This window comes from Aulonocara sp. 'chitande type north' Nkhata Bay, linkage group LG23, assembly GCF_057382095.1.
Source record: "Aulonocara sp. 'chitande type north' Nkhata Bay isolate Kocher_YH1m ecotype deep benthic linkage group LG23, A_spYH_male_GT1.1, whole genome shotgun sequence".
Classification (NCBI taxonomy): domain Eukaryota; kingdom Metazoa; phylum Chordata; class Actinopteri; order Cichliformes; family Cichlidae; genus Aulonocara; species Aulonocara sp. 'chitande type north' Nkhata Bay.
The window spans coordinates 51698858-51712996 of record NC_141365.1 but is presented as its reverse complement, the minus strand read 5'-3'; the positions used below and the strand labels follow the sequence as shown (position 1 = coordinate 51712996).

The 14139-nt window shown below is 45.3% G+C and overlaps 1 protein-coding gene across 2 annotated transcripts; it reads right to left on the bottom strand.

Annotated features, from left to right (window-relative positions):
- Positions 1-1249: 1249 nt before the first annotated feature.
- Positions 1250-6111, bottom strand: LOC147303019 (uncharacterized). Of its 2 annotated transcripts, XM_086283544.1 has the most exons (6): positions 5887-6111; positions 4246-5155; positions 3881-3977; positions 3397-3507; positions 2782-2948; positions 1250-2449 (listed from the first exon to the last, which is right to left on the bottom strand). In XM_086283544.1, the coding sequence occupies exons 2-6, from the start codon at positions 5151-5153 to the stop codon at positions 1402-1404; spliced, it is 2331 nt and encodes a 776-aa protein (XP_086139670.1). In that variant the 5' UTR covers positions 5154-5155; positions 5887-6111; the 3' UTR covers positions 1250-1401. The 2 variants fall into 2 exon arrangements, with proteins under 2 accessions (XP_086139670.1, XP_086139671.1); XM_086283545.1 differs by lacking the exons at positions 4246-5155; positions 5887-6111 and adding an exon at positions 4079-4170.
- Between the last annotated feature and the right edge of the window lie 8028 nt (positions 6112-14139).

Genomic DNA, 14139 nt, shown 5'->3' with positions numbered 1-14139 from the left:
TAGGTTTTTATTCTGTTCAATTGGTAATTGACTGGGTTTAATTTAGTGGCCTGGAAAACAGGCCGGAGGGGTCTGGTCATTTTAACCCCCTAAGACCCGAAATCTTCCATGGCATGCATTTTTAATTTCTCTTTGATATTTGGGCCGATTGGAACCCGATGAATGTAAAAACAAAGAATTACCAGGTTTTGTTTTTTTTACCTAATTTTTGTTTCTGAGAAAAATGAGAGCCACATATGAGGACATTAATTTGAAATTTCGATAGAACAGTTGCAGTATAATGTCCTCATAACTGTATATCAGGCACTTGTTGATCAAGATTTAGTATTTTGGTCTAAATAACCCAAAATGTGATGTCCACATGTGTGGACGCCAGGCTGGAGTAAAGTGTTAGAGCTATTTATACCTATGTAAACTTTTATACACTGGTTTTTACCTGTCTTGTTTCAGAAAGGTTTAAAAGGGTAATGTCCACAGTTTATTTGTTTATTTATTTGTTTGAATTCAACATATTTTATTAAAGTAATTGAGCTTGAACACAGAAAAAACTGAATCAAATAATCATAAAATCAAATCACTTGCACTATACTGAAGTCTAATCTACTCTGAGCTAATGCCGGTTTCCAACACTAATGATCGGGTGAAGGAGAGAGATGAGGGTGCGCACGGCCACTGGTGCTCTTATCCCTGTTCTTTGTGATACAATCCAACAGGAAAGCAGTCAAACCCTTGGACATTAGCCAAGTTAACGTTCACAAATATATACACACAGAGGAACTCTGAGCCCCAATGTCAGCATTAGCACAAACATGCCACTTCATACCAAATCTCAGTGTGAGGTCAGGTGTTAGTCTCATTCCATTATTCTGGCTATATTTTCTTACTCATTACTATTAAACTTATACTTAAGACTAACTATTAACAAAATCACACCCCAATAACTCTGTTATTACACTTTGTATTTAATCATAAAAAGGCTGGATGTTGAAACCTTTTACTTCTATTTTGCATGAGCCAGGATTCTCAACAGCTGATACTCTATGTCCAAAAAGTGACAGGTATCGTTTTATGGAGCAAAAAACTTAAGAGCGCATATTTTATAAATAATACCAACAATTACAAATGCAGACCTTTAATAGTAATAAGTAATCCTTTATTTATAATGCATAGCAATATAAAAATAGTAACATATGAAAATATTACAATGGGCACAGATGAATTTGTATCAAAAACAGCAACCAAACCAAAGTAATGAATAACACACATAAATAACAACTGCTTGAGAGACCAAACAATTTCTTTTCAACTGTTCCTTGGCAGAAAGTTAAGACAGCTATTCAGCTTTAGGTTTCAATAAACAGAAGTAATGGATGCAGTCCCTTTGAAATGTCACACAAAAGTCTACTTGTGCATATACTTAGCTTTAACTCTTCTCTTTTTTGTTTTGTATTCCAAAAGGTTTTCATTTTCTCCAGAGGATGTCTCTCTTTCAGTGGTTATCGACTGTTCACATTCATTTTCACAGACTGTTGGAATGTCGATGCTGGCCGAACGTTTCTTGCTAGAATACAATGGCCTAATTTTGCGTGCATTCTCTGTCGTCTTTATTTCGTACTGGCATATACTTTTGCCTACTTGTTTTGTTTTTAAGACATTTGTATGCAGTTCATCTATCATTGGAGTAATACCCTCTGGAATGAATGCCCACTGTTTAACTGTGTCTAAAACAGCATTTAGTTTTCCAACTGCATCTTCTGTGCATTTTTTGTCTGTGCTTTCAACTACAGGAGTGTCATTCAAAGTTGATAGAGGACTTTTCAGAGAGTTTTTCATTTTTTTAAAATGGCTACAAGCCACCTTCAGGCAAGCACATGTGTTATAGTGAGAGAACGTACAACAAGTGCACTGAAGTGTTTCAGCCGATGCAAAAAAACACAGATTTCCAAACAAACTTGGCATTTTTATCACTTTCAAGTCCTCACAGTGTACAAAGTAATGCCTTTCTTTCACTGCAATTCTTGCCAAGGTAGAAATGTCTGTTTCCATGTTTGGATAGATGTCATTGTCAGCCTCTGCTAATTTTGCAAGTAACACTAGATGCTTGCAAAGAAGTCCTCGTAAGCCATATGTACAGTTGCAGTAGGACTCAACAGGGCAGACATCATACACCATGTCTTCTCTTGACTCAGATGGGACTTGATATGCATTAACTCCATGGCTGTTCTTGACTGTAATTTTAAGAGCCCAACCACTTTCCATCAGTCTTGAAGCAGAGTCTGAAACTTGAGACAAGGTGTCAGCAAACCTGTTTTTCATGCGGCCCACATCTTGCAGGGTTTTTATGACTGAGAAGTAGTCGTCGGCCTTCCCTAGGAGCACTTCAATCAGATCATCCAGACGCCTATTCTTGTAGCCAGATAAAAACTGGTATTTCAGGCGGTGGAAAAATCTGAAAAACAGTTATTTGAAATGATTAGTAACTGTAATTGAAGGAATTTAAAGTTTTAATCAAGACTGTATTATTTTTTAAAAAATTGGAATACCTATTGCACACGTCTTTTATAAAGGAATGCTCTGTGCCGGTTTAGCTGATTTAGGCAAATCCACCTACTCTGTTTTTTGTTGTGATAACATAAAAAACGCTGCTAGAATTGAAAGGATTTGCCTAAAACCTGTTCTGGCAATGACATGACGAACCTACTCAGTTTAGCCTCTTGGATTAAAGCATAATATATTTTTTTCAGCAATACAATTGAATGAGGTCAAAATAATAAATCATACCTTTCAATCACATTGTTTGTTTCAGAACAAGCGTGACTGAAGCGACGGCCGTAGTCACACCACGTGTGGCCAATGCCTTCCCAGTGCTTCTGAAAATACTGGCACACCAAAGGGTATTGCTTAAATGTCTGGCAGAACTCTGCTGATGTGGCTTTAAAGTCGTCCTCCTAAGAGAATTGGATGCAACAGAATATATTTCAATCCATTTAACAGACCTATTGAAATCTTTAATATTATGTATTGAAGCCCTTTTCCTTTTATTGAATAACATTAAGAATTTTAAGTTATTAATAATATGTCGTGTTTTTGTATTAAGAAGCAATTATTTCTTCCCTTACAATGGCTAAGAAGGAACACTAAACCTATAAGCATATTTGGTTTCAGCATCTGTCTGTGAAAGAATCCCACTCACAAGTTCTACTGCACAGTGGGTGACACAATGATGGTCTGCACAGCTTAAGTACTTGTTTTGATAAGCAAGATAAGAAGCCAGTTTTAGAAATTGTTTCAAAAATCTATTTTGTATCTCTCTGTAACTTTTTTTAGCAACTGAAAGTTATTATGCTCTTAGTGTAATCAAGAAATCAAAATGTGAAATAGACAAATTACACTTACAGATGTGCAAGCTTTCAGCTTACAAAAGAAAGAAATGATTTCATTTCTCTTTTGGGTGTTAGAAAGCCCATGGACCCCGGACTCTGATTTTGAAAGCCATCGATTAACAGCCTGTGAATGTAAGAGGAAAAAAGTTAATCTGGAGAGAGAGACAGAGGAGCAGCTGTACAAAAAGCATAAAAGAAAGCTGACGTCCAAAAATAACTTTGTCACTCACTGGACAAGAGGACCTGTGCATTACAGAAATCAACCAGGCAAACATATTTTTAAATGTCAAAAAGAGCTTTGGGAAGCAGCCACCAGAAGATGAGTGCACTGTGGTCTTAAATGGATGGACATAGTCACTCAACATTTTATCCCTTTATATTCATTAACCTGAGTAGGTGAATATCACAATGAGGCAAATCATAACAACAGGACCCTGTTGTAAAAATGTGTTTCAGGTGCATCTTAGACAACGTGAAAAGAAAACAATGTGGTTTACCTGCAAGACATGGTACCAGCATAGAAGGATAGCTGACTCTGGAAAAACCTTCTGCAAAGCATTTATTTCCGCAAAGTCTTTGTCAACCATAAATGCTCTACAGAAAAAAAGAAAACACTAAATGAGATTAAACAGTATGAAAATGTTTTTGCTATCTCAAAGCACCACTTCAATGCCAAATTAAACATTTCAACTCACAAGTAGATATATAAAATACTGCATACAGCCTATAGGAATAACTTTAACAACTGGAAAGGAAAGTTTTTTGCAGCCCATGCTGCAGCTATAGCATTAGATTCTGGCATGTTATAACTTTTTTGAAAAGGAATTATTTCAAAATCAATAGCTGTCAATGTATTATTTACCTCGGGGAAGTTGGGAAATGCTCACAAACTATTCCAAGAACAGTTTCCAGGGTTTTCGGACTTTCGTTGCTGACAATAGCATAGGCCACAGGGACTCCATGCCCATGATCATCTCTTACAACAAGTGTGAATAAGGGAAATGAATACTGGTTAACGCAGTGCGTGGTGTCAACAAATACTAACTGTTTTGCATAGTTCTCCATGTTTGATTTCATTACAGGTGTCTGCAAAACAATCATTAGTTCTTGGTCAGATGTGTATGGTTGATAGAAGAGAACATGTTCTTGATGTTTTCCATTAAGTAAGGTATGTACACTTTGACTGTCTCCACAGTTAAAGTGCTTCTTCCTCATCATGCAGGTTCTAACACTGTCAATGTCACGTGGTGTGACAAAATGCTCTCTGTTGTGAAGATCTCTGTGTCCATGTTCTTTGGCCCATTTATGACATTCGGTTAGTATGATGGCTGGCTTAGTTCCAAGGGAAAGCAGTTCCTCAATCTTCCTCCTCAAATCACTGGAAATATTGTTGAAATGTGCGTCTTTTGGGTCCGAAGGATCATGCCCATCATGCTTATCATATGTACGCTGCACGATGACTGTGTGGTCTTTCCAACATTTGAGTACTTTAAATGAAACATAGGCCTTACAGCCCACTGCTCTGTAGCTGTTTCGACTTTTTTTCCCAGCTCTGATGCAGTTGAATTTGTAATAGTCTCTTTTCCTGTCTTTACCTGAGGCAACATTTAAACATTTATAATGTCCATGAAGGGTTAATGAGTTCAATTTTTCTAACACAACACTGAATGGGTCCTCCTGGCATTGTGACACATGCACACAAAGTTGTGTGTCTTTTCCAGTTCTTTTTTTTTCGTCATTCAGAACACTTCTTCTAATTATGTCGTCCATTTCTGGTGGAAAAATAACGAAGGTTTAATTAGTCAATATTCATTAACTCATTTTAACTTGTTGTGGGGTTTTTTGCAATACAATGTAAATATTAAATATAATATTAAAAAATATATATATATATAAAATAATATAAAACAAACAGGGGCTAAAAGAAGCTAAACTTTCATATGGTATGTCTCTGGCAACATTTACGCGATGTCCCAGGGACAACATTTACGCGATGTCCCAGGGACAACATCTACGCGATGTCCCAGGGACAACATCTACGCGATGTCCCAGGGACAACATTTACGCGATGTCCCAGGGACAACATTTACGCGATGTCCCAGGGACAACATTTACGCGATGTCCCAGGGACAACATTTACGCGATGTCCCAGGACAAATTTGTAAATTTCTGGATTACTGTTAATCTCCATAGAATCAAGAACTCATGTCCAGTTTCACAGCTATGGACCAGTTAATTATGTTTCCAGGTGATAGTTTGATTCATAGATTCAGCACACAATCATAAGTCTAGGCCTTTTAGTCCAGATTCTCTTCACTTATGTTTGTAAAATGATCAGGGGAGCTACTGCAATTTTGCCTGACCCAACCCCCGGGCCACGAAACACCCAAAAAGTTGGGGAACGCTGGTCTAGAGAACACTGGTTAGCTAATGCTGTCGTCAAGTAGCTTATCGCTAGCAAACAAACAGCAAGCCAAGTGAGGAACATATGTATAATGCTTACCGTTTATTAAAGGAAAGTATCCTAAATTGACTTCAAATTCGGTGGACAGGCGGCGGTTTTTCGCTTCTTCACTTGTATTTCGAAATACTCGAAGGCGGGTATTTCGAAGTCGCAAAGGAATGACGTCACAAGAAGGTGATTGGTCACTTGCAATGTTGAACCTGGAACAACATTAATTATGATGATGTGGGAACAATGCTGACACGAGGAAATCAGATCGTCCCTCTGTTCCTGTGCTACTGAGTGTAACTACCGCCCCTCCCCCCTCTACCCAGCGCAAAGCACAAGGCTGGCGTGCCGAGTGAAGCGGGAAAAAGTGAGAGAGAGAGAGAGAGAGAGGGTGAGAGAAAGAAAAAGAAACCATGGCTCCCAATAAGGAGTCGGCTCGTGTCGTTGACTTCAAAGAGTCGGCTCTAAGAGCCGTTTCGTTCGCGACCGACACATCACTATCACCCAAGCACCAAGTGCTTTCTATGTAACATTCACACATGTTCATACAATGATGAACGTATCAAAGAGCAACTTGGGGTTCAGTATCTTGCCCAAGGATACTTAAGCATGCAGGCTTGGGCAGCCAGGGATTGAACCTTCAGATTAGTGGACGACCTGGTCTACCTCCTGAGCTGCAGCCGTCCCCACATAGATGGAACTAGCACGCTTTCCATTCACAAACTTTGGTCTGCACTGTCAACATATGCACAAATATTTGATTAAAGCATGATTCTACGAGTATCTGTAAATAAGACGACACAGTGATACTGGTCAGTGCATTTCAGAGAAAGATACCACTAGCTTCTTTCTTGGTGGTGCTCTCACACTTTTTTGCTTATTAGGATTCAAATTTATTGTCTTTACACATGTGTGAATGCAGGGTGACGAAAAACAGTTTGCATCTAATAGGAAGTGCAAAGTGCAGTAAGTGCAATAAGAGCCGATTATATACAGATAAGTTAAATAGAGAGCAAATACACAGATGTACTGATATATACAGTTGAGGGTCGTTTAAATGGTGGAATAGTTATTCACTGATTATGTCCAAAGAGACCAAATATACAGATGAACTACAGACAGATATACAGATGATCTGTATATTTATATATGCAGGTGTAATATGAACAATTATACAGATGTGCTACATATATTCAGATGTATGTGTTAGGAGGTGGTGGGTAGGTGTATTGTTGTTGTTTGGGTTTTGTTTTCCTTTTTGGTTATAGGTAGGCGAGGCTGGGCTTGATGGCATTCCAACACACCTGCGACGCATCGGACGTCATCAGTGAGCGCTCTTAGGGAGCTGAGTCACGGACGTCTGGTGTCGGAGTATTGTCGCTGTCACAAGTGGTAACTAGTCAGCACAGGCTGCATCTGTTGATTTTACGCTGTGGAGCTGTATGTTTTAAAGGATCCACGTTTCGCCTACTTTTCTTTGTCTTAGCCTGTTCCATCCCCTGCCCGCCTACCTAGGATTTTGTGTTGACTATTGTGGATCCGCGACGGAGTGCTACGTACCATCAGGCGGCGTTCACCGCAGCGGCTGTGGTTTGGGTGGTCAAGTAAGCTCTCCAACTCTCTCCGTCCACTTGTGTTTAACGTTCGGCTATCAACGGTATGTCATAAGCCCTGTTTTGTTCCCTGTTGTCAGGTAGCTCCGGTGCGTCTGCTGCCTACCTGCATGCTTCGGCTCCGTCTCATCGCCTCGGTGTTTACCTCCTGGCACATTTTTATTTATCACTGTATATAGCCCCTTCCCTTGTAAATATTCCCCCTAACTATTCTGCGTCCGTGTGTGTTTCTGCCACGTAATCCATCTGTGTAATCCAGCCCACCTAACAGTATGAGGTAAACAGATCTACAAAGTGCTATGAATATATCTACAGTAGTGGAAGCTTAGCTCTCTGAACAGACTATAATAGTGAACAGTGTAGGCACTATAACAGAGACTATGTCCGTGTCCTAAACCAGCGGTCTCCAACCTTTTATGCGCCACGGACCGGTTTAGGTTTGGCACTATTTTCATGGAACGGCCTTTAAGGTGCAGCGGATAAACACAACAAAATCAAACTGTCATGATTCGTTGTGTGGCAGGCAGGAGAAGGACCCAAGATGCAGACTCACAGACACGGGGATAAACTTAAAGATCACAGTTTTAATGCTGGCTTAAAGGTGAAACACAAAACAGTACTGAACTAAACTGGAAATCTAAACATGAGATGTACCAGGAACCACGGGGAGAATAACACACAACATGAGGGAGAACGCGACGCCGAACAGAGGGAGACGGAACAAAAACGAACAACAGAAAACACAGGAGCACAAGACCATAGTTCAAATAAAGTTCAGGGGGCCGACCCAGAGCCCACCGGCACAAAAGTTCACGGGTCACACGGTCGGGGGGCCGACCGGGCGGGTGGCACCGGTGACAGAGCTGGTCCGGAGGCCGGCCGCGCGGAGGGCAACGGCGGCAACGAAGGAGACGACGGAGCAGTTCAGGGGGCCGGCTGCGCGGAAGGCAGCGGCGGCGGCGAAGGAGACGACTAAGCAGTTCAGGAGGCCGGCCGCGCGGAAGGCAGCGGCGGCTCTCCAGTGTCAGGCGTACTGGCCGAGGCCCGGTGGGCACAGGACCAGTCGAGGCGGGACCGGTCGAGGCGGGAGACTCTGAGGCTGGGCCAGACGAGGACAAAGGCTCTGAGGCTGAGGCTGGACCAGGCGGAGCTGCAGAGGCTGATGGAGGTTGAACGGGCCCCTCGGACCCTCCAGCGGAGACAGGGGGCTGAACGGACCCCTCGGACCCTCCAGCGGAGACAGGAGGCTGAACGGGCCCCTCGGGCCCTCCAGCTGACGTGACGCGAAGCGGTGGCGTCGCCGCAGGGTGCCGGATAGGCACACCTGGGAGTCCAACAGCAGACGCAGGACAAACTGTTATGAAGGCCCCTGGCTGGACTAGGAGCTGAGGAAACACAGGCTGCTGAGGCACAAACCCAGAGAGAGAGAGAGCAGGTAAAAAACAGTCTATAGGGCTTAACATCTTAACACAAGAAACCATGAAGTGGACAGTGGTAGGGACCACCAGTTCTGAGCCAGCAATCATTAGGTTCCCAAAGTCTGCATCAGTCCAAAGTGGCTCAGAGGTTACTAGCCCAGTCTGTGTAGTCCTAGGAGAGGTCAACATAAGCTGGTTGGACTCAACCGGTGGTAGTGTGCGGCTCAGAGGAGCTGGTTCGACCATACGGAAAACAAGAACCACCACTCGATCCACAAAAACAAAGCTTAGATCACCAGGAGCTGACTCCTGGAAAAACAGTAAATACACAGATATGGACCTAACTAATGGCACCGTGGTAGCATGACTGTGGTGTGTTGGATGGACGTGTTTGTTGGAACCCGTACCCGCAGTGATCTGTGGTTTCAGAGTGCTAACCCTATTGAGTGGAGAGACAGATATAGGTGAAACGGTACGTGAACCATTAACTGAAGCAGGTGACACTTCAGGCTGAGAGAGGGTGGTTACGACATTGTTCGGGGCCAAAACCCTATCTAGTGACGAGTTCATAGAGGCAGGAGAAAATGGTGTCACATAAATCCTGACCCCAGCTTCCATCTCCTGAGTGGTGGTTATGGTGCTGGAGCAAAACAGTTCAGAACCACCTGGTTTGTTATCTATGGGGAGACAGGAGACGTGTTGTGACATTACAGTGTCCTGGTCACCATGATCTGCTGTTATGTGTGCATCTTGGTAACATGCTAGGGGTTCATGACCAGTGTTCACAGTCTCTGGTTCGTGAAAAGCAAGTGTAGCTGGGCACACCGGAGCACTAGCTATGCTTTCGTTGCCTTCATTCAGTGACTGATGGAGGAGCAGGGCCGGCTCAGGAGGGAAGAGAGAAACCACAGGCAACTCAGGTTTAGTTGGAACTGCAGACACGGAAAGAGACACCAAAGGAAACACCTCCCTACTGCTATTAAAACCAAAGGCGGTGGGAAACCTTGTCAGTCTGTGAATCGAGTCTGTGGTCCCTGCCGGGTTGAGTGAAGCGGGAGCGGAACTGTCTCTGGCCTGCGGCTCGGTGAACGGCTCATTGCTAGCCACCTCACCGGCTAAGTCCGTAGCCTCCTCACATGCCTTCCGCTCAGAGGTAACTTGGAGCGACTGGACAGTTTCACTCACCTCCGAGCGTCGGGCGATGCGGTGGCGACGCGAACGCCGTTTTCTTTTGGCCGTGGGCCCCGTAGACGTGGGAGATGGAGGCTCCTGAGGCGTCGCAGCGGCTGAGGAGGCGGTAGTAAGCGGAGTGGCAGGCGGGAGTCCCAGGCAACTCCGGGGGCCCCCAAGGGCTAGCCGTGTCCCGCGGAAAACCTCATCGTAGGGGGGAGCGAGCCATGGCTCCTCTCGTAGCTCTTCCTCCAGTTGCGCGCATACGGCGCGCTGCCGCTCCTCGAGGTCGGAATCCGCGCCCCCCACAGCCACCTCGTGTTGCTCAGTGGAGGGCAGAACAGGCCGTGGCGGTGCGCGACAGCGGCGGGAACGCCGTTTCCTCTTAGGGGCGGCCGTGGGCTCAGCCTGGCCTTCCGTGGCGACCGGCTCCTCGCCCTCAGACCACATCCGTGCCAGGCAGGAAGCAGGAGACGAGTAGCCCGATCGCGGCGGCGAGGGTGGGTGGTCGATCTGTGGTGGGACAGCTGACGAGAGCTCCTCCTCGGTGATAAGCCAGGGCTTCCAACGGAGCTCGTCCTCCCGATACGCCCGTAACACCTGCTGCTGCTCCTCTTCACCGAAGTCGCTGGCCTCTGGCATCTCCGTGCGCCACGTAGTGTAGACAGGCGGTGGCGAAGATGTAGAAGCTGAAGAGAAGCGACCAGGCGGCGTAACGGTGGTGAGCCCCATGGTCCCGATCCTGACCGTTTCCGGTTCTTTCTGGGACAGCTGCCCCGGGCGGATGCCCACGGCGGACACAAGAAAGTCCCGGATGTGGGGGCGCAGCGCGCCGAATAGCCACGGGAGCCCGGACACCATCCGCTGAAGACGGACGGCTACGGTCTCCCGGTATTCGCCTCTAGGCAGCGTCGCCCATTCCTCACAGTGGTATTCCACCGTGTAGACCAAGTCTTCCTGGAGGTCCGCGGAGGGGTTGTGAGCTGCTGGGTCCAGTTCGGGGTCGCGTTCTTCTGTCATGATTCGTTGTGTGGCAGGCAGGAGAAGGACCCAAGATGCAGACTCACAGATAAACTTAAAGATCACAGTTTTAATGCTGGCTTAAAGGTGAAACACAAAACAGTACTGAACTAAACTGGAAATCTAAACATGAGATGTACCAGGAACCACGGGGAGAATAACACACAACATGAGGGAGAACGCGACGCCGAACAGAGGGAGACGCAGACAGAAATACACAGAGGGTTAACGAGGAAAGTGGGAACACACGGGGAACACAGCTGACACAGATAACCATAACGAGACAGGGCGGGGTGAACATAACACTGACGGGAGACGGGCAGAGTCAAACAGGAAGTACACAGAGGTTCAGACAGGAGGAGAGAGCACGGGGAGAACACAGACATAACAGGCTGGGGAAAACATGGAATAAAACACGAAAGGGGACAAGGGCTCATGAATACATAGAGGGGCACACAGGGGGTGAGAGTCACAAAGGGAAAGCACACAGGGAACAACATAACAGGGCAACTCCGGAAACAGAACCTAAACAGGGAACTGAATACAAAAATACAAGAGAACTAAGAATACTGGGCCAACCCGGCCCAGGACCATGACACAAACCAGTACCGGCACCAAAAAAAAGAAGATTTATTCATAACACACGGGAAAAGACCCAGGGAAACCGAGTTAACGATAAAAATGATAACAATAAAAACTGATAAAAAACCCGAAAACCATAAATTTCACACCTGAGCCTCAACTCTCGCGGCCCAGTACCAAACGACTGGTACCGGCCCGTGGCCCGGGCGTTGGGGACCGCCTTCCTAAACTATAGCCGTACCCAATTTGAGCATATGGTGAATGTTGAGAATGAATGACAGTCATGATCATGGTCATTGGGAGGGATGGTGGGAGGAGGAGTGTCCAAGGATCAAGTGATTCTTCTTCAGAGTCCCCAAGAAAAAAAAGGGCTCTGATGGGCCTTCTTGACCAGGCTGCAGGTGGTAGTTGACCAGGGCAGATTCTCAGAGATGTGGGTCCCCAAGAACTTGAAGCCGGAGACCCGTTCAACTGCTCTGCCATTTATGTAGATGGGGACATGGGTTACTGTCTTCTCCCTCTTGAAGTCCACAATGAGCTCTTTGGTTATGCTGATATTCAGGAGCAGGTTATTGTCAGCACCACATAGCTAGGTGCTTTACCTCTTCCCTGTAGTAAATGTATCTACTCATGTGTTTCTTTACATCGTTTAAGCAAAATAAATGAATATGAAACATAAATTGATACTTTTACATGCAGGTAGGTTACTGCGACTCTTTGTGTTCCTGTCTGACTCCGTATACAGAAAGGCAAGACCTGCAACCACCAAATTACCTACAGCTGTTATACATGTATTAGACCACCTGTCATTTAAACAAGAAAACACCAATATTTTTATTATTTACTCAAAGTGCACACATTTGTTGTACATTTGACAATTAACTTGTACTATAATACATTGTACAGAGGGGGTTGTTAATCAGTGTCAACTGCTTTAGTGTTAATGACAGTAGATGCACTAAAGGGGCAACAATTCCCTAAAATAGGAATGGTTTTACAGGTGGAGGCCCGTCACATTTTCTCATCTTTTCTGGGTTTTTTTTTACTGGATTTCCATTTGGCTAAGGCCACCATCACTACTGGTAACATGAGGTGAGACTTGGACCCTAATGAGGTTGCATAAGTAGTCCAGTTACTCCAAAATAGCACATCAATACGCAACTTTGGCAGGTATGCTGTGTCTCCCAGCACAGTCTTAAGAGCATAGAGGAGAATCCTGGGGACAGGCAGTGACTCTATCAGAGCTGGAAAGAGCCTTAGGAGGTCGTTCACCTACCAGCAGGACCAGGATCTCCTCCTTTGTGCAAGGAAGAACAGGATGCCAGGACTGCCACAACCCTACAAAATTACCCCCAGCAGGCCACTGGTGTGAACGTCTCTGACCAAACAAACAGGAACAGACTTCATGAGGGCCCGACATACTCCAGCCTGGCACCATGGACCCAGACTGGTATTAGCCGTAGAATACCGGAATTGGCAGGTCCATCACTGGCACCCTGTGCTTTTACAGATGAGAACAGCTCCACCCTAAGCACACATGACAGACATGAAAGGGTCTGGAGAATCTGTGGAGAGTGTTATGTCACTGTCACGGGGTGGAAAGGGACAAGTTATCTAAGTTTTTTTACTGTGCATGTTTTTGTTGTGTTTTATCTTTTTAATGTTTAAATATTGTACATTGGGTTATTTTTATGAGTTTTACTGCATGTTTTAATGGTATTTATTTGTTGACTTGTCCTGGAAAGACTCCGCCCCTACCTGATAATAAACTGATCACACCTGCGAGAGATCCCAGAGAGGCCAATAAGAGGGCCTGGCAGACCACAGGAAGCAGTTCGACCGAGAGGCAAGAGAGGACCGAAGCATGAAGGCACCCATGAGTGTCACGGGAACCCACGAGAGCCTGAAGTGACACGGAGGCTTAGGAGATGAGGCCTGAGAGGCCTGACGTGAGGCTTCAGGGTGAAGTCACAGAGGCGTGACACATGGCGTGGGACATGAGGCCTGACATGAGGTTTGAGAGCAACACGAAAAGAGTGACACATAAGACGGGTTGGTGCTTGGCGTTCCAGGGCACGATACAGCACCAGCGACTAGGGACGCGGAGCAAACAGTCGGACGGCAGTAGCAACAAGAGCCCAGCTTGTGCACTGCGGGAGAGCAGAGACGGCGAGACAGCTGGTGCCGATTTGCAGTTTTAAAGAAGCGGCGGGCGGAGTTGAGAGCTCTGCCCACCCGGGGTAAGTCTTCGACTTATCCCCTTTTATTGAATGAAAACTGCCGAAAAGAATAGTGACTGCCGCTCCCTCCCTTTCTTCAGCGTACCGGGACGCGGAACGCGGGGAGGAAGGCGAGGACTCCGCTGGGTTTCCCTTTTATATCACTTCGCTGGATTTCTTAGTTCTTTGTGACTTTTATACCGTGGCGGATGCCACTGGACTTTTAATGTTGTGTTTTATTGATTTTTATTGTGTTACCCCTTGGCCAGGGTTGTTTTAATT